General features: G+C 42.6%; 1 protein-coding gene across 1 annotated transcript; it reads left to right on the forward strand.

Moving 5' to 3' along the window:
- The first annotated feature begins 1,410 nt into the window (after positions 1–1,410).
- LOC124274669 (proteasome subunit alpha type-5) lies at positions 1,411–17,163 on the forward strand. Its single transcript, XM_046710030.1, has 9 exons — positions 1,411–1,519; positions 1,802–1,910; positions 2,893–3,019; positions 3,434–3,501; positions 3,871–3,978; positions 4,924–4,982; positions 5,868–5,970; positions 15,495–15,581; positions 16,361–17,163. The coding sequence occupies exons 2-9, from the start codon at positions 1,815–1,817 to the stop codon at positions 16,436–16,438; spliced, it is 726 nt and encodes a 241-aa protein (XP_046565986.1). The 5' UTR covers positions 1,411–1,519; positions 1,802–1,814; the 3' UTR covers positions 16,439–17,163.
- Positions 17,164–20,981: the final 3,818 nt, after the last annotated feature.

Consider the following 20,981-nt stretch of genomic DNA (forward strand, 5'->3'; position numbering starts at 1 on the left):
TCGGTTTGGGGTTTGCCATATCTAACCATTGAGAATTTCTTCTATTCCCGATCGTTCTTTAGAAAAGACTTAAATTTTTGTCACGTTAATCTCACACTGTCACTGAAGTTGAGAGACTTAAGTCTTACTGCACTTCAAATTTCCTGATCATTTCAAAACTGACACTTTCTGTTTGAAAAGATGTGTTACCAGTACTGATGTTGGTCCACGTGGATTTGATGGCAGATTAAGTGAGTGAGTGAGTATGGTTTTACGCCGCTTTCAGCAATATTCTGGCAATATCACGACGGGGGACACCCGAAATGGGCTTCACACATTGTACCCATGTGGGGAATCGAACCCGGGTCTTCGGCGTGACAAGCCAACGCTTTAACCACTAGACTACCCCACCGCTCCTAATCCACATTAAGAAATTGAAATTGTGTTGGCGTTTCCTTCAGCAAGCCTACACAGATCATATACATTCCATCTAAGTCGAATGTTTCGTAACGTTTTCACTTATCGCCCTCATTTCCTTGAGTTCTTTAATGACTTCTGGGGCACATATAATCATGCCAATAATGGTTGGCACCCCCCTCTCCAATTAAAAAAATTAAAGGGGATCACAACCATTATTGGCATGTGTATATTTCACCATCTATTGTCGTCTGTCTCCCTCTAGGCTCGGGGTTGACCACCACGCCATTGGCGGTTAAGCAGAAGTAAACACGACAGAAACAAAGTGTTGAATTTATATAATTACAGAATTGTGTCATTTTTGTTTTAAATTTCATTCAATGGGCATTAAACGAAAATACCCAATGGGACATTCATATCAAGTGTGAGTTTCAGGGGTTATTAACAAGGATTGTTTTATTCCTAATTTTCGGATTACACTGACGAATATTTGTAAACTGTCTACCGTTTACCAAGTACAATGATCAAAAGTAACATACGTATGGTTAAATGTTGTCAAAGTCAACTCTCTCTGTATACACGATACATAATCATGAATGGGCTTGTGTGAGAACAAAAGAGGGTCTGAAGTACGAAAACAAACATGCAGGTCTGCTCCTTAGCACCAGAGCAAAGTCTCAATGAGTATAATGTGTATTAATCAACTGGTACTATCGTGCCGCTGTTTGTAATAAATAAATAAATTTAAATTTCAGCTACAGTGCCTGGGCGCTCTCTCACGTGCACGTACTGACGTTTCTGTCGATTAACGAGATACGAATGATAAGATAACAACCACCAGACTTTACACTGGTTCTTAGATTAGTTTTAGCATTAATTTTCTACATAATATATAGGTTATTTTAAGGTTTTAAGGTTTGCTTTATAAACAGTTTATATATTCAGTTGAAGTCGGATCGTTGTCGCTAAATTAAGTATAAGGGAGATCACTCTAAATGCTTGTTCGTTTGGGGTTGATAGCGCATCAAATTTTCCTCTGCCGTATAGTACTTATTCCGCCATTGCAAAACAAACCTTGCTTTGTCACGCGTGGATACCGGTGTGTGTGTATATCTGGTTTTGGGTAAGTATTCAGTTTTATCTTCAATTATTTTTACTGAATCTGCCAGTTGAGGATCTGTGGTAGAGATGTTTTAAACTCATATCATGCTTTGCATGTGTGTCTGGGCGTTTGGTCGACTGGAAAATACGTGAAACGTTAGTTGATTTCACAGCATGACTTCGTGTTTTTGCAGTCCGTAAACTATTTCATTTTGACAATAAATTTCTAAAGTAAACCCACAGTGTTATCGCATTAACCAAATGAAGAAAATGCTAATGGTTAAACTGTTTTGTTTTTTCTCAGGTCAAGAGGAATCATGTTTCTTACCAGATCTGAGTATGACCGAGGTGTTAACACCTTCTCGCCGGAGGGACGACTATTCCAGGTGGAATATGCCATTGAGGCAATCAAAGTATGTACACTGACAGGAGAAAACTAGATCACGTGGGATTAATACTGCCAGCACACATTGTGATTTTCAAATAGCGCCGAGCCCTGATCCTTAGAACTCTCCAAACCTAACAGCTCATAGTGAAAGCTGTGAAATCCATACATATCCTAATCACTCCTCCTTCCTTTATTTAAATGAGTGGCACTCAGCTAATTGCTTTTCTCATGATCCAGGGGTGGAAATAACTTTAAAATTGCTAGTGTACTCTGGTACAGTGGCACATGTAAAATCACTTGCCCTGATCATTTTTCCACTATACCGGACGTTTTATTGCTGATTTTTTAAAACAAACAACATTATTAACATTGGAGAGTCAACTGGACACCGGTACAGCGTGATATACTAACTTGCTTGCCCGACAGAAAAAAACACTTGACTCGGACGCCGGGCAATGGGTTATTTCCACCCCTGTCATCGTTTATGATACAAATTCACTTGGTAGTCTTTATATCCATATTTGAAACAATGTCTAGCATAACAGGAAGTACACATAAAATGATTAATTATCATGCCTAGAGATGTTTGGCAGCAAGTTCCCTATTGTCATTTACAATACAAAGTCTCTATTGTTTGTTCTCCTCTGACAGTCTTGTTTAGACAGGTTATACTACACATAATAACAGTTATACTGTGCACAAGAAAATACAAAGTTACCTCGGGTATATGTTCCATGTTATGCGTAACGTATGAGTTATCCATGGAAATGAGACCCAAGTTATCATGTGGTGAGGGATGACTGTACTTGTTACACAACTCATGTCAAGATGGTTCCCTCTAAGACTTGTTCAGATTGTATATGTTGTAATATACTGATGCCATTTTTATTTTACCTACTTTAAACTGGATGTTTTCTCGTGATTTGAAAATATCAGCAATGAGCAGATATCAGCTTTAAGTAAATGACTAGATTTAGCTGTACATTTTCTTTGTCGTTATTTTCAAGCTTGGATCAACTGCAATTGGCATCCAGACAGGAGAAGGGGTTGTCCTGGCAGTGGAAAAAAGAGTCACGTCCCCCTTGATTGAACCTTCCAGCATTGAGAAGATTATGGAAGTTGACAACCATATAGGTACTGTTTACATATAATGATGTGAAATGACAAGTCAAATTAAGTCAGATTTGTTCCCATCATCATGATCATACAACCACTTTACAAACAATGGCCACACAGCTACTGTCATAGCTATATTAGCTCTAATTCAAAAGCTTGACCAACCTGGGTACAGATGAAATGCCCTTGTGATGTTGAAACAATGAGTAAGATGGGAATTTAGGAATTTGTACTAGCTAGTATTATTTGGGCTAGTATTAGTATTTAGTTTGAATCCTGCTACCCCAAACTTGACTTGGGAAATAATATGGGCAGTTTTACCTTGATGACTCTCACCAATTGGGCTGTCATTTGCTTGGTGCATATACATCTCCAAAGCAGTGTTTTTCACTGCATTAGCCAGCTGAAGTAGAGTTTGACTTTCTTCTGAAGGGTGCGCCATGAGTGGTCTCATTGCTGATTCCCGGACACTGATCGACAGAGCAAGAACAGAAGCACAGGTGAGAATGCAGGTCCCTGTTATTTCTGTCTGAGAAAGCTTTATGCACACTTCAGTGATACTACAGCTATAATTCATTTGTAAGTCATCAACCTGCTTTTGGGTTGATAATTATAAAACAAGTTTTGCCCATCACACTTACCCATCAAACTGATGGTTACTTAATGCTAAAATGTCAGTGTTTGGTAACACTGTTAATAGGCCTTCGCAGTCTTAGGAATAATATGGTTTTGGATTATCATCATGGGCAAAATACAGGAAAGTAATTGATATTGTCTTACCATGATCATTACCCAGTGTGAAAAAAATAAAGAAACGATTATCATGGCATTAGGATGCAAACACTATAACTGCGAGCATTGTGTTTCAGAACCACTGGTTCACCTACAATGAGAAGATGACCGTGGAGAGCGTGACCCAGGCAGTTAGTAACCTTGCCCTAGCCTTCGGTGATGATGATGCAGACCCAGGTGCCATGGTTAGTGTCCAGCTTGTGGGTCAGGAATGAATGAGGATATCGGACAATATCTGGTTTGCCCAAGTCTGTGATTATGTCCAGACAAGGATCTGTCAGCACAATTGTTTGTATCTGTGTATATTGTGATATTGTTGAGATCTTTACACCCCTGATTCAGAAGAATGTTAGAAGATGCCACGGGGCGGTGGGGTAGCCTAATGGTTAAAGCGTTGGCTCGTCACGCCGAAGATCCGGGTTCGAATCCCCACATGGGCACAATGAGTGAAGCCCATTTCCGGTGTCCCCAGCCGTGATGTTGCTGGAATATTGCTAAAAGAGGCGTAAAACCAAACTCAGTCAGTCAGTAGAAGATGCCACAGACACAAGCCAAGGCTTCTTTTACTCAACAAGTTTTAGTCCACAGAATTCTCCTCATAACTTTGCACAAAGAATCATAGCCCGATTAACTATATATTGTATCCCAACTAATGGTTTTACTACAAGTGTCTATAAAATTTATATATGTTTGATATACCCCAATTATTTTAACACCGAGGAATGTTTCTGCACTGATTGAATACAGGTATCGGGGCAGTTAGGTGGCGTAGCCTAGTGTTTAAAGCGTCCGCCCGTCATGACTTCCACTATCAGGAAGCCACACTTTGCTTGTTTCACGTTAAACCTAAAGCATAAGTATATTGTGTAATGTCTAACTCATTGACTTGAAATAAGTCATACACTTAAAATACCGTATAATACCCAATGAAAATGGAAATATTCAATGGGAATGCTTACATACATATAATACCCAATAGCTCAACATTATCATTTGATTATATGTATCACTGACACTATCTATCCAGTCCGATAGTCATTATAGAGTCAATGAAAACAGATGTAAAATAGTTTTATAAACATGAACTCATCAAGTATGTGTTTTCTGATCCATAGTTTCCTGTTTTACAGAGTCGACCATTTGGAGTAGCACTGTTGTTTGCGGGTCTTGACAAGAAGGGCCCACAGCTGTAAGTGTTTCCCATTTATATCTGTTATATTCTGGTTGTTTTCCTTCATTGGCAGGTGTGTATAGTTTTACTGTCGGTTGTTATGAATATGTAACTTGTTTTGGTGATGATATGGACCCGTGAAGATCCGGGGTAGAATAGGTCTTCAGCAACCCATGCTTGTCGTAAGAGGCGACTAACGGGATCGGGTGGTCAGGCTCACTGACTTGGTTGACACGTCATCGGTTCCCAATTGCGCAGATCGATGCTCATGTTGTTGACCACTGGATTGTCTTGTCCAGACTTGATTATTTACAGACCGCCGCCATATAGCTGGAATATTGTATTGGCGTAAAACTAAACTCACTCACTCACTGGTGATGATATGGCTGAAATACTGCCAGTGTGACTTAAAATCTCAACTCACTCACTCTCACTGTAGGTGTGTCTACAGACTGATGGCATGAGGACTAGAAAACTGTCGCTGATGAACTGTCACAGTGTTCAGGTGTTCTAGAAACTATGTCTCTGCTCTAGGTGTCACTGTACACAGTGGTGGAATTTTTTGTTATGGTGGTGTTAAAGTGTATGCATAAAGAACCTCCACAGTACAGTCAGCTCATGAGATAGGAGTCCAGTATCATTACCCAACTGTTGTCCAGATGAGGGACGCTCGGGTAGTCTAGTGGTTAAAGTGTTCACTCATCACGCCGAAGACCCGAGTTCGATACCCCAAATGGGTAAAAAGTCTGAAGCCCATTTCTGATGTACCCCACTTTTATTTCATTGGAATATTGCTAAAAGCAGCATAAAACTAAACTCACTCACTCACTTGTCTAGATGTCTGAATGTGAATTAGTCAGTGATATAAGGAGGCATGCCTGTACCATGTGTTCTCTCTGTCAGGTTTCACATGGACCCCTCTGGGACCTTCATCCAGTATGATGCCAAGGCCATCGGGTCTGGGTCTGAGGGAGCCCAGCAGGCACTGCAGGAGGTGTATCATAAGGTGGGTAGGATATTGTCAACGTGTGTATATGCGTCAACTGGGGAATTAGCTCATAATTAGATGAAGTGTGCATTGATGAAGACGAAGGCATAGTTGAGTTCAAAATTCTTTAGTTTCATGACAAACAAATACACAAGACATGAGCGAGATGAGCGGTGTACCTGCTCAACCCCAGGGCGTTTCCTACAAGCGGCATTCTCCTGCTCGTGGTCGTCCCAACAGACAGTCCAAATACCGAACTCGTACTTCTCCACTGTCCAGATGTGAGCATACTAAGTATATATACAGTTTTTGACAACAATGGACAGGCGACGACTCATCGATGGGCAGACAGAAAAACAATAGCACTTCCTTGACCAGTTGATGTGATGGCAGACACGGCCAAGGGGGATTACCAATGAAGGTTATAAATGTCTTATACAATAATTAACGGGCTGACAAGTCAATTTACAATGCGGTAGTGATAAGGATGTACAGTAGTGATTAAAAATACAGCTTAGCGTCATATATATATATTACAATAAAGTCTCACATTTCTCGAGTACATAGTTTTGGACTTTTTAAATATTTGGACGATGGCTGTCCTGAATTAGTCCCTATAACAATATGATGAGGTAGTCAGTATGTCATAAGTTGGGTAGGATATCTTAGGTTGGTTGGACTTACGAGGTGGGTGGGGGCGTGGCCTAAGGTTGATTGTATATTATAAGGTGGATTGTGGTGTACCACAAGATAAGTAGTATATCATCAGGTGGGTAGGGGCGTGGCCTAAGGTGGATTGTATATTATGAGGTGGATTTTGGTGTACCACAAGATGGGTAGTACATCATGAGGTGGGTGGGGACGTGGCCTAAGGTGGGTGGAGGCGTGGCACAAGGTGGATTGTATATTATGAGGTGGATTATGGTGTACCACAAGATGGGAAGAACATCATGAGGTGGGTGGGGGCGTGGCCTAAGGTGGATTGTATATTATAAGGTGGATTGTGGTGTACCACAAGATGGGTAGTACATCATGAGGTGGGTGGGAAATTGGCCTAAGGTGGGTGGGCGTGGCCCAAGGTGGATTGTATATTATAAGGTGGATTGTGGTGTATCACAAGATGGGTAGTACATCATGAGGTGGGTGGAAAGTGGCCTAAGGTGGATTGTATATTATAAGGTGGATTGTGGTGTACCACAAGATGGGTAGTACATCATGAGGTGGGTGGGGGCGTGGCCTAAGGTGGGTGGAGACGTGGCCCAAGGTGGATTGTATATTATAAGGTGGATTGTGGTGTATCACAAGATGGGTAGTACATCATGAGGTGGGTGGGGGCGTGGCCTAAGGTGGATTGTATATTATAAGGTGGATTGTGGTGTACCACAAGATGGGTAGTACATCATGAGGTGGGTGGGGGCGTGGCCTAAGGCGGATTGTGGTGTACCACAAGATAAGTAGTATTGTATGGTGGATTGTATATTATAAGGTGGATTGTGGTGTACCACAAGATGGGTAGTACATCATGAGGTGGGTGGGGGTGTGGCCTAAGGTCGATTGTGGTGTACCACAAGATGGGTAGTACATCATGAGGTGGGTGGGGGCGTAGCCTAAGGTGGATTAGGTGCGGGTTTGGCATAAGGTGGGTTGTATATAAAAAGCTGGGTTGGGGTGTGGCCTAAGGTGGATTGGGGTGTGGCATAATATGGGTTGTACATCGTAAAGTGGCTTGGATATCATAAGCTGGTTTTGGCATAAGATGGATTGTATATCCTAAGGTGGGTGGCTGTATAGCATAAGATAGTTTAGGCACATCACATGAACCTGATTAGGCATTTACTGATTGTATCTGAGCTATGCTTGTCATGTTTAATGGCTTGGATGTGCACACACTTTGATTGTATTCCATACCTGATTCCACTACGTGAATACAGGTGATGAAGGCCGATGGTGGAACATCCTGTATTGTGTGGATGAATGTATATTTTTCCTTATCCTGACTCATGCTCTTTTGCTTGTCTTCTTCTTCTTGCGAACATAGTGGAACACTTGTATCTCCTTAATTGAAGCTCCCTTCAATGTAAAATCACTAATTGGTACTCACCAAGAGTTGCCTCCCTTGCCCTTTTGGCGGGAACAGGTGTCGCCACCCTCTGGCCTCATGCTTCACTCTCTCCTTCTTCGCCCAGTGAGCAGGATGTGAGAGCGCCTGTGTCTCCTTACACACTATATCCTTTGGTTTTTCTTAGTTTATTACCTCTTATAGGTTACTATAGAGGTATAGCTAGTATCCTTCAGTAATTTGCATTGATAATTAATCATTATTTCTACTGTTTATTCCGTGAGTTAAGTGATTGTTCAGCTAGTATTTACGTTGATGAAAATCTGTACTATTTGCAATTCACGTTTTCAGTTGCTGACCATGTATTATGCCCTAGTTGTGCTTTCGCCTTGTGCGTTTGATACGTTGCAGTTACTGCATTAATCTATCAATTCTGCTTTTCATAAATATCTTTGCGTCGTGAGGGCGTATCGCAGAATAGAGTCCGCGCAAACAAAGGGTTAGACATGGCCGATACATGGATTCCCCTTCCAGTCAGCTGCTGTCGATGGAGCCCCTCCCGTCTGGTGTTTAGCAAGAGACTCCGTCGGAAGATAGGCGTGGGATGCAGTCCGCCACCTCTAAGAAGCGTCCTGCCTCCCCAGGCGTCCCGTCATCGCAGCTAAAGTCCAAGAGGGCCACGGCGTCTTCCCAGCGCAGACCCGGACCCCAGGGCAGCGTCGACATCAAGGGGAAGTCTCGAAATCGTCAAGAACTTTCTCAGCCGAGATCGTTCCAGCGCCCGAACTGGGCCTCTCACGATGATCAGCCGATCATCATCCCTGGCGTCGCCACAAGAAGCGACCGGTGACAGCTACAGTGACATCAGCAGAGATCGCCATGCAGCCTGATGCCTCTACACTGATGTCAGGCGACTTCCCTGAGGGCTCAGCAGCTGTCATCGCGCAGAGAGGGCACCGACTACGCCGTCGCAGACCATCCCAGGCGAGCTGTTGCGGCAGATCATGACCATGATGGAGGCTACTACAGTCGAGGGAAAGCAGCCAGCCCAGGGCCCGAGCAGCGCAGGCGATACCCCAGAGGCACCCCAGTCAAGCGTAGCAGCCACGCCGAGCGAAGCAGCCGAGGAAGGAAGTCACAGACCACCTCGGCGAAGGGCGCAGATGTACAGTCTTAGCGAGGCCTTAGCCGAAGGCGGAAAGATCGTCACCGTCCTCGGCCTCATCATCAGATGCAGACTCAGACCACCAGGCGTCCACGGAAACCGTCCGCGGAAGTCAAAGGCGCCGCTCCCCAGGTCGGGCCGCAGAGGAAGCTGCGAAGGCCGTCCACACAGATCGTCATCGTCCAGAAGGGCGTCGAGGGACTATTCAAAGAGCTTCGCGAAGCCGTCAACATTCTCCTCGCAGATCTAGGTCTTCCCATAGGCGCCAGATCACCTAGAGCGATCTCCGCGCCATTCACCACGCCCGATCTCCGCATTACATCACCTCGCAGGTCACCACACAGAAGTCGGCACACAGGTCTACAGTCAGGTCTCCCGAGTGTCACCCGACATAGAGATAGCAGCCCACAGGTCACCATCAGAAGAGCATCAACCTCTCATCTCCGATGCTGGTACAGAAGATGATGGAGGCATCATCTTCTCAGACGCTGAGATAAGATATTGGATGGTAAACAACCTAGATTTATCTTCACCGTCCAAGAGTGGCAACTCAGCGCAGACATACCTGATGAAGGAAGACGATGCAGACGCCATCACCTTACCTCCGATCGACCCGATTGCTGCGGTGCCACATAATCTAGATACAGCCTTCATTAAAGCCGAATTCACGCTAAGAAGTTCTCCACGCACAACATGGAACCCTTCCTGAAGGCACAAGACATCGATGACAACTACAAGCTGATCAGCGATGTTAAGAACAAGAACTACAAGATTGACGATCGCAAGCTGGTGCAGATAGAAAACATGACGCGACGCATGTTTTTTGGCCTAAATAGATCTAGAACGATCTATGAGACACTTATCACCAGATTTCGTAATACGACCTCTGAAGATGATAGGATGATCTACTCGGCCCTACTGATGCAAAAGAAGGACCAGCAGTTCCTTACAGATCATCTCACATCTGTCTCAGCAGCACTGACCTTAACTTCGTCGTCAAGGCCTCCCTCGCTTCCTGCAGCTGGGGTGAGAACTTTACAGCTCCACTCTATACAGCCCGTGGTCATCCCCAAACATCTTTGATGGAGGAATAGACAAAGTCTCCAAAGGAAGTCACTAAGGACTCCAGAGAAGTCCTTATGATCAAGTCGATGGACCGCTAGCCAAGCGTCATCAGGCAGACTTCACAAAGATACTCAGGGAGATCTAAGTTCTCGGGACTACAGAAAGCCGCGGGATAGGAAGATATCCAGCACCAGGGGAAAAGATTCTTTTTAAATTAAGCCCATATGGCAACTATAGAGGAGGATCAGGAAGAGGCATGACACCCAGAGGTTCCGCACCTATAAAGCTGAAAGACAGGTTCGAGCGACTGGAGTCTTCCACCCCAGCCGTTCCAGTACAACCGTCACAAGTGGGTGGGCGCCTCCAACTACACTGGGAGAACTGGGGAATGTTACAAGAACCTTATGTCTCCAACATTCTTCAACCGCAGTTTCATTATCCCACTACAGGCCACGCCTCGCTGACAGTCAACCCTTACAAGTTTGACATACAGGCACAACAACTACCAAAGTTAAGAGAGGCGGTTACATCACTCATAACCAAACAGGCCATAGAAGTACTAGATCAAGTAAACATCGAACCAGGCTTCTACTCCCCAGTTTTCCTAATACCCAAGAAAAACTCAAGGAGAAATACAGACTCATTTACAACATGAGCTTTTCAACAGGAATTATCTCGCATGAAACCACCAAAGTTTAGCACAATACACCTTCCTCAGTTCACGGCAGTTGATTAAGCCCCATGGATTACATGGCCAGTATAGATCTGCAAGGCATATCTACATATCGATACATCCCGAATCCAGGAAATATCTAAGATTTACACTAGGCGGGCTACATTACCAATGGAAAGTACTCCCATTCGGCATATCATCAGCCCCTGGCTATTCCGAGGATAAGCAGAAACCTATTGTCACCTATCTACATCGTCTAGGGCTACGCGAGTCGCGTTCTACCTCGACGGACGGGATACAAGTAGATCAAGATCCACAGCGTCTCAAACTACAGTTAAACTACATCATAAAGCTACTAACACAGCTAGGATGGTTAGTAAACTTACTCAAGTCGGACCTAGTACCATCGCCAAGATCTGCAGTTCCTAGGCATTCGATTTATCCACGAATCACAACCGTATCGTCGTGCCAGAAGACCGTTGGCTCAAGATCCAACAGACCATTCAGCCAGCTCTACTCTCTCCGTTACCACTCGACAATGGCAGAGCTTGTTGGGTCTCCTCACATCAGCCCAAGACATGACAGTCTCAGGCAGATTACAGTTACGCCCAATACAGGTCTTCATCAATGCTCATCTCGGCGACCTACAACCATTCAGTCTACCCGAAGCGTCTCAGACCTCATCTACTATGGTGGACCAGGAGGTGAATGTTTAGAAGGTATTTGTTTAGAAGAGCAGGAATTCAAAACCCATCTATATGTAGGCCAGCGTGGCTCCAAGGTTGGGGAGCTCATCTAGCCAACCGGACGGCATCAGGGTTATGGAATCAGCAAGAAAGCAAGCTCCATATAAACATGTTAGAGATGAATGCTGTAATCAGCGCCATACTTCATTGGAGCACCATTCTACAGAATCGCGCCAATGATTCATACCGACAACTTCGACAGTGGCGTTCTATGTGAACAAACAAGGTTCAGCGAGATCACTGAACCTATTGACTTTAAGCTTTCAACTGTTAGATCTAATACGATCTAAACCTACATGTCAGAGGCATGTCACATTCCCGAGCCAAGAATGTACTAGCGGAAAGGCGCTCTCTGGAAGCCACATCAACCGTCACCGACAGAATGGATGCTCAATACAGAAATATTTGCACAGATAATCAAAGCAAATAGAAGCTAGCTAGTAGATCTATTAGCTAACTGCGCTTCAACAATCAGCTACGACATTACGTGTCACCAGTCCAGACCCACAAGCATGGGCAGCGGGCTCTAAGCATATCCTGGGAAGGCCTCAATGCGTCGCTGGCGTTTCCGCGCCAGCAATAATACCTCAAGTGTTACAGAAAATCAGACAAACACAGAGCCTCCAACTCACTTTGGTGGCGCCCTACTGGCCGGCTAGAGCGTGGTTTCCCATTCTAATTCAAGAAATCGGTCAACCAACACTAGAGCTACCCAAAAAGCTCAAATCTATTAATACATCCACACACCAAACAGGTGCGGAAGCCAGAAGTATTCCAACTTCGCATTATGGACTGTATTAAAATGTGTTTAAACAAGAGGGTATTCTACCAGAGTGACAAAAGCGGTCCAGCTTGCCTTCGCATAATTCTACGCGTGGCAATGTCGCGACGACAAAGTGGCACAGTTTTGAAATTGCAGCAGCAAATAAAGGGATTTACAGCAAGAGATGCTACTCATCCACAGAGTGGCAGATTATTTGTGTTATACGGCCAAAACAAACATTTAAAAGGCTCGACATTGTCAACATATCTTGCAGCGCTTAGTTCTGTGATTACCATGAGAACAGGTGTCAAATTGACAAAAACTCCAGAGTTACTGGCCTTACTCACGTGCTTTCGATGGGAGGACCAAAGCGGAAGTTCCGCGCTAGCTTGGGATCTGAATATAGTGTTACAACACCTCACAAGTGAGGCTTATGAACCGTTGGAATCGACAAACTTTGAATTTCTCTCACACGAAGCGGCTTTTCCTGTTATCTCTAGCCACAGCAGCCAGGATGTCAGGAAATTCACGCGCACTAGATTATGAGAGGATACAGTTTGATGACAATCAAAACACAGCACACCTGGGACTAAGATGGGATTTAAATAGCCAAAATCAACTACCAGGTCAACCAGACAGGTTATTTCATATCCCTGCATTATCCTCCATTCGGATCTCAAGATACACTGGACTTATCTCTATGCCCAGTCAGAGCTCTCAAAATCTATTTCTGACGTTCCAAAACAAAGGCGAAGATTTCTCAAGCGATTATTCATTCCCTTGTCGGCAACAACTCAGACAGAAGTCTCGTACCACCATATCTATATGGATAAGAACTGTCATGCCAGCCTACAAGGCAGCAGGACTGGACCCTCCAACAGCATCAAATCCCCATGAGATCAGGGCTTTGGCTTCCACTCTAAGCCCTACACGGTAACTGTTCTTTGGTAACTGTTCATTGAATACAATTATGGAAGGATGCTTGGAAATCTAACATGGTGTTTCACAAACACATGTTGCCACAATACACCGGTAATCTTTATTATGTAATATTCTCACCAACACTTTACGCTTGCATATCCACTTTCCAAATGGCGTCTCGTTGTTGATGCAAGCAGTGATCGTTAAAAAGGTAAACAAACACCCGGTAATCTTTATTATGTAATATTCGTAATGGTGTCTCGTCGTTGATGGAACATACTTGGGTACTCTGGTATCTCTGTTGGCGCCTAATTCACGACCCATTGCTAATCACTACCTGAGAGATATCACCACCGAGGGCGTCTCAGGCATTCACCATTTAGGTCCCTTGGTCCTCACACAGCAGTTATAAGGTCATGAGGTGGGTGGGGTGGCCTAAGGTGGATTGTATATTATAAGTTGGTGGATTGTGGTGTACCACAAGATAGGTAGTACATCATGAGGTGTGTGGGGGTGTTGCCTAAGGTTGATTGTACCACAAGATGGGTACTACATCATGAGGTGGGTTGGGGGTGTGGCCTAAGGTTGATTGTATATTATAAGGTGGATCGTGGTGTACCACAAGATTGGTAGTACATCATGAGGTATGGGTGGAAGGCGTGGCCTAAGGTGGATTAACATATTATGGGGTGGATTGTGGTGTACCACAAGATAGAGTAGTTACATCATGAGGTGGGTGGGGGATGACCTAAGGTGGATTGTATATTATAAAGGTGGATTGTGGTGTACCACAAGATAGGTAGTACATCATGAGGTGGGTGGGTGGGGGCATTGCCTAAGGTGGATTGTATATTATAAGGTGGATTGTGGTGTACCACAAGATAGGTAGTACATCATGATATGAGGTGGGTGGGGGGGTGACCTAAGGTGGATTGTATATTATAAAGGTGGAGTATTGAGGGTGTACCACAAGATAGGTAGTACATCATGAGGTGGGTGGGTGGGGGCATGGCCTAAGGTTGATTAATATATTATAAGGTGGATTGTGGTGTACACAAGATAGGTAGTACATCATAGCGAGGTGGGTGGGGGCATGGCCCTAAGGTGGATTGTATATTATAAAGGTGGATTGTGGTGTACCACAAGATGAGTAGTAGTACATCTTGAGGTGGGTGGGGGCATGGCCTAAGGTGGATTGTATATTATAAGGTGGATTGTGGTGTACCACAAGATAGGTAGTACATCATGAGGTGGGTGGGGGCATGGCCTAAGGTGGATTGTATATTATAAGGTGGATTGTGGTGTACCACAAGATAGGTAGTACATCATGAGGGTGGGTGGGAAGCAGTGGCCTAAGGTGGATTGTATATTATAAGGTGGATTGTGGTGTACCACAAGATAGAGTGTATCCTCATAAGCGTTAACCGCGTAGTCTTCACGAGATTAATATGCATAATTGTTACATGCATTATCTAGCTTATAACTCTCACGGAGTTCTAGCACTATGTATATATGTTCAGTGGTATAGCTTCTCTATCAGAGGTGCTTTGATATTGTTGTTTATAATATCTCAGTATATTATTAATGTAAATACCCCAGTATGGCATTATAACCCATGGCTTATAATAGAGGAATTATCCTAAGTCTATGCCTTTATGAAGTTCCGTAGGGAGTTATTACAGTTATATCTATATAAATCACTAATTCTATAAATCCAAAGTATTCTGTTTTGCCCACCTCCGTTTCCGTAGGGATTCTACAAACAAAGAGCATGAGTCAGGATAAGGAAAAATATGTAATTTTTGAGTAAAATTGATATTTTATACTTATCCTGACTCATGAGGTTAACCTCTCATCCTCCCCACATAACACTTTGGATTTCCCTGTAAGTTCAAGTGTTGGGCTAGCAAAATCAGGAGAGAGTGAAGCATGAGGCCAGAGGGTGGCGACACCTGTTCCCGCCAAAAGGGCAAGGGAGGCAACTCTTGGTGAGTACCAATTAGTGATTTTACATTGAAGGGAGCTTCAATTAAGGAGATACAAGTGTTCCACTATGTTCGCAAGAAGAAGAAGACAAGCAAAAGAGCATGAGTCAGGATAAGTATAAAATATCAATTTTACTCAAAAAAATACATTTTTTATTGTTTCAGTCTATGACATTGAAGGAGGCATGTAAGTCAGCTCTGACGATTCTAAAACAGGTGATGGAGGAGAAACTTAATTCCACAAATGTTGAGGTGAGTGGTTCATGTTTGCCAGGCTGATCAAACAGTTACATTCCCTTCACCTGGCTCCCAGATCACTTCTACAAGCCTGTGTAGCTTAAGTCTGGAGACCTCCTCAGGGGGTACGTAAGTCCCAAAACTTTCAAAGTCAATTTAAACTTGCCAGGATTTTTAGACGTAGCATTCTTGTCTTTTTAATTGTAGCTAACATTTCTTACAATCACCAGCAGCTGAAGGGATGGTGTAAATCCAACTAGGGTCCATGCAGGTAGCCAAGGTACTGTAAGTCCCCATGGTCCCTAGTTTGGTGATCTACCTTCTGGTGTTGGCGATCTATAGCTTGTTTTTAAATTGTATTGTCCAAATAGCGCTATCAGTTTTAACTCTCCATACTAGTTTTAGTTGTAATTGTGATATTCTAGTTGTTTTACTGTCCTTCGTCGACAGGTGTTATTATTTCTCTATATATTCTATTTAATGTCAAGTGTTCTCGTCACGATATGGCTGAAATATTGCCGATGTGACGTTAAATAACTCACTCACTCACTAAGTCTGGAGAGAGGTGGTGGAGTAGTCTAATGGTTAAATCGTTCGCTCATCACGCTGAAGATCTGGGTTCGAGTCCCTACATGGGTACAATGTGTGAAGCCTATTTCTGGTGCTTCCCTGCCATGATATTGCTGGAATAATGCTTATCGCGGCTTAAAACTAAACTAACTCACTCTTTCTCATTATGAGTTGAATAACCTGTTTGATGTTGTGAAGGGTAACACATTTGTTTATATTTACAGATGTCGACAGTAACGCCTCAACGCAACTTCCACATGTTCTCTAAGGAGGAACTGGAGGATGTTATAAAGGACCTGTGAGAGATGCTTCCTGATGTATGTCTGACTCAGTCAGCCCACAGATCACAGTGCTTACAACATGTCCCCACAGTCTCTCTTCATATACACACATCTTCTTACCAGTCCAATTTGGGCAGAGAGAATGTAAAACTGCTTGACACAGAAGTTTCATTTTCTGCAGTTTTCTTTTTGTTGAAATATCAACTTTCCAAGAGGCATTCAAACACCCAATTTCAATTATCTCAATCTGAGATAACCTTATTTGTGATCATTGCATCTAAATGAAATGTGCAGCTTCACATGTTTGGTATTCATTATTTTGCTTTTTGATGTTATCATCATTAAGTTTCCCTTTCATCTTGTTCCAAACTGTGTCCCTGGCTGAAGAATCACATGTATTTGATGAGTGCTTGTGTGGGCTTTGTTGTAGAAGTTATCATCATTTCAGTGAGAAACATGTGCATCCTATTACAGTAATTACTTTCAAAGAAAGTAAATATTTAGATCAATTAAGTCAAAAATATTTAAGGAGTGTCCATTGTTTCCGATGTGTTGAAAGTTTCAGGACAACTGGCAACAGGATGATGTTATTTGTTACTTGACTGCAATTTGTGTACAGCTTTGTGATCGCTGACAGATGCTGTCTTCATTTCCATGCTCTTTGCAAATCACTTGTACAACATTGTGTGAGCACAATGTAAATAGTGTATTTTGATGGTGGACTCAATATTAAACATTATCATCAATATATGTGTTGTTGATGTGTTGAGGGGGCAGTGGGGTAGCCTGGTGGTTAAACCGTTCACTTGTCATGCCGAAGACCCGGGTTTGATTCCCCACATGAGTACAATGTGTGAAGCCCATTTCTGGTGTCCCCCAGCTGTGATATTGCTGGAATATTGCTAAAAGGGGGCATAAAACTACACTCACTCACTCACTGATGTTGAGAGATTTAACACAAATGTTCGTGATACACCTCGATGTAGAATTTCCGCTTCCATAAACTGTGCTTGTGTGCGATATTTAAAATCAGAATTTTTCCTCTGGTAGACCTGTTATGTGTGATCATTCACGATCACTGTTTTCGATGTCATCAGATAAGCTTTCAGTTCAGACTGTCGATGCAGTATTGAGGTATGTGTGAATGAATCATTTAGAACAGCTGAATATTCTGTATCTGGAAAACAAATGTGATGGGGCAGATCAGAACAGGAATAATAAAACCACATGCTGTTGTGGACATGGTATACACTATCTTTTCTGAGAGCCACAGGGCCTGTGATTACTTTGAAAACAACCTTGGGTGCAGATACTTGTATCTAATCAAATTACTATATTTTGGAAAAATGTTTTCCTGATATTGTCTATACATGTTCGTAGAAGCATCACCACTTTCCAGTGTGCCTAGAAAATATCTAAACGATTGACTTGACCGGTCGTTTGACCAGTTTAGATGCGCCTCATAAACAGTACCATGCTCCCGAAGTATATACAAGAACTTAGTTAAGCACCCCCTGATACATCTCACGATTAAATGAGCCCAGATCTTAGTCCTTTGTGGCATATCTGGGATGTGATTGGTCGTTGTGTGCAACAAGGGGATAAAAAATCAACATGGATTCCAGTCATTTTTTTATGAGTCAAAGGATCATACGGGTCAGAAAAACTATCATCGCGAAAATACAGGGGCGCCTCAATTTTATAGTTCCCGGTTGTATGCAAATACTTTGCTGGCACGACTTCATTCAGTATTAAAGTATATGTTATTATGAGGCTCTTTAACGTAATAACATTAATGTTCCTCTTAACACTGTCGTTTTTGTGTAAATGTTATGATATGTGGAACATCTGGATAAGGGTTCCGTTGATGTGTAATATTTTGATCTCCGCTCTAAGGATATCGAGGCGAGAGGTGGGTCCCTTTTGCACGCCATAAACAAATGGCCGATTATGTTTCTCTAAGCACCAGAGCAGTACTCGTGGTTTTTACCAAAATGGTAAATGTCTGAAACCTCAATCGATTTGGGTGCGGTGGAGTAGCGTAGTGGTTAAAGCGTTCAATCGTCACGCAGGAAGATCCGGGTTCGATTCCCAATATGGGTACACTGTGTGAAGCCCATTTCTGGTGTCCCTGCCCCATTTTGATCATTGCAAGTGGACACGTATGGCTTGCAAACGAAGCGGTCATAAAATGTCCAAGAGGATTTGTGATTATATACCCGTGCGGTTTATAGTCCAGATCCGGACCAACGCCTCACACCTTCGTTAGATGTTTTATCCGCTCCCGTTTCTTAAGACGATAATGGCAGAGTTGCATGTGCACGTCTCCATTTCGTTCCTCTGTAGGTTCATTACGTATCAAGAATACTGTTCCAGTTCCAATTCTTAGCAAAGTCGCAAGCTTGGGCTGATCCGTGTGGTAGCATTGGCTCTAGACTTGCACAAGGAAATAATTAATAGTTTAAATGACAATTTCTAAACAAAATATAAATAACATATTGGGGTCCTTAGATGTACTGTCCGCTTATCTTGATTTGCCTCTTTAAAGGATAGAATTACTACACATGCATGGGTTTAGCACTCAGTGCAGCCTTGGAGCAAGGCTACATCGAGTAAAGCACTTTAGGGAGCACTGAATCTCTTCAGGAAGAAATTCCTTCATGTGCTGTGACTCGTTCCATGGCCAACAATATCTGAACAATGATTTCACTTACAATCTTGCTTGTAATATATGGGATCGTCCTCTTCAGGATACCTTTTCGTTACAATGAGTCTACTTTTCGAACTACAGAGGAGCTGAAGATGAGTAGAATGGATAGTAGAAAGTTAGTAGTGGACACATGCTCCTATGGATGGCCATGGGGTGTTAACAAATTATGTTGATGGAACCACATGGGTTCGAATCACTGTTTACACTGTAGTGTTGCGGTAGAATTTTCTAAAAAAATCATTTCTTCACCGATTTCGTTCAAATTTGGAATATATCTTAATCATAACATATAAAAACAATATACGACTGCAAAAGTCTAGATTTGTATTTTTAAAAATTATTGGCCAAACAGTGATTCGAACCCTGTGGATGGAATTGTTATGCAAAGTAGTATCCCGGGTAGGAGCTCAGCTGAAAGCAGGCCAGCTGACCCTACTAATTAAGTGCATGCACTGGTCAGTGAGATACCAATGTCTTTACAATACAGTCAGCTCTCGTTAATCCGACACTCATTAATCCGACAATCACGTTAATCCGACAAAAAATTAGGGAACCATTTAAAACAGTGATAATTACTCTCGTTAATCCGACATTCTCTCATTCCGACTCCGACACACCAATCTAGCAGCTGATTATTGTAAATACAGTGTAAAAACATTCGTTAATCCGACAATCAACACAGCCGGTCGGATGATCCGACCGTATACAAACAATCACACGTGAGTGATAATTGTACTCACAGGGATGACAACGGGCAGGAAGGGAGCTAATCGATGCACTGGATAGCAGATCAGAAATATATTTTGTAAGACTTTTCCATGCATACCAGGAGGCAGGTAACACTAATCAGGAGGATGCTACTGTTGAGGACTTGGAACTAAGGTCCTCACATAGGTGACAAAAAGGTCGGTGAAACCAGGGAGACTATATAAGCTCCTAAGCTATGCCTCGGCTCGTCACGTGACCAGTGTAGCCAATATGGCGACAGCGTAGTTTTAAGATTGAGCCTGGTTTATTTTCAACAGCTGATTACATACGCTGAGTGTTGTGACAACTTAAAACCTACATGTAGAAGATAAATTACCTATTCTGTCACTTCATTTTAAGTCAAATAATTGTTATTAGTGTCAGTATAAGTACAGTAGATTTGTAGTAAAGTTTCAAGTGGGCATGTTGTAGCTCACTGGCTTCAATTCTCAGTACACAGGGAAGAAAGACTAAATTATATCCCTAAAAACTTCTTTCACATATTCGTTTATTTTTTAGAAGGGAAATATACCTTTAGTTGAAAGGTGTTTGCAAGTAATAGTGATATTTTTATAACTAAAAAAAATTTGTAAGGGTGTATTTGAGGTGTGTGAAAAATATGACATATCGCCGATCTGCCATTGAAATACTACAGGGCGTTGTTTGAGTGTTTCTAGTTATTGTTCAAAAACATCTTTCACATACACCTTCAATTTTTATGAGGGGAATATACCATCAGGTGAAAGGTTTTTGCAAGTAATAGTAATAGTTTTATAATTTAAAAATTTTTGTTAGTGTGCATTTGAGGTGTGTGACAAATATGACATATCGCCGATCTGTCATTGAAATACTACAGGGCGTTGTTTGAGTGTTTCTAGTTATTGTTCTAAAACATCTTTCACATACACCTTTAATTTTTATGAGGGGAATATACCATCAGGTGAAAGGTTTTTGCAAGTAATAGTGATAGTTTTAAATTGTTTTTGTTTTTGTTAGGGTGTATTTGAGGTGTGTGAAAAATATGACATATCGCCGATCTGTTCTGATACGCCATTGGTGCTTGTGATGCTTGAGTGTTATAGTTCTAAAACTTCTTTCTTTCTTGTT

The sequence above is a fragment of the Haliotis rubra genome, unplaced genomic scaffold (genome assembly GCF_003918875.1).
Source record: "Haliotis rubra isolate DU_JTF1 unplaced genomic scaffold, ASM391887v1 Scf193, whole genome shotgun sequence".
NCBI lineage: Eukaryota > Metazoa > Mollusca > Gastropoda > Lepetellida > Haliotidae > Haliotis > Haliotis rubra.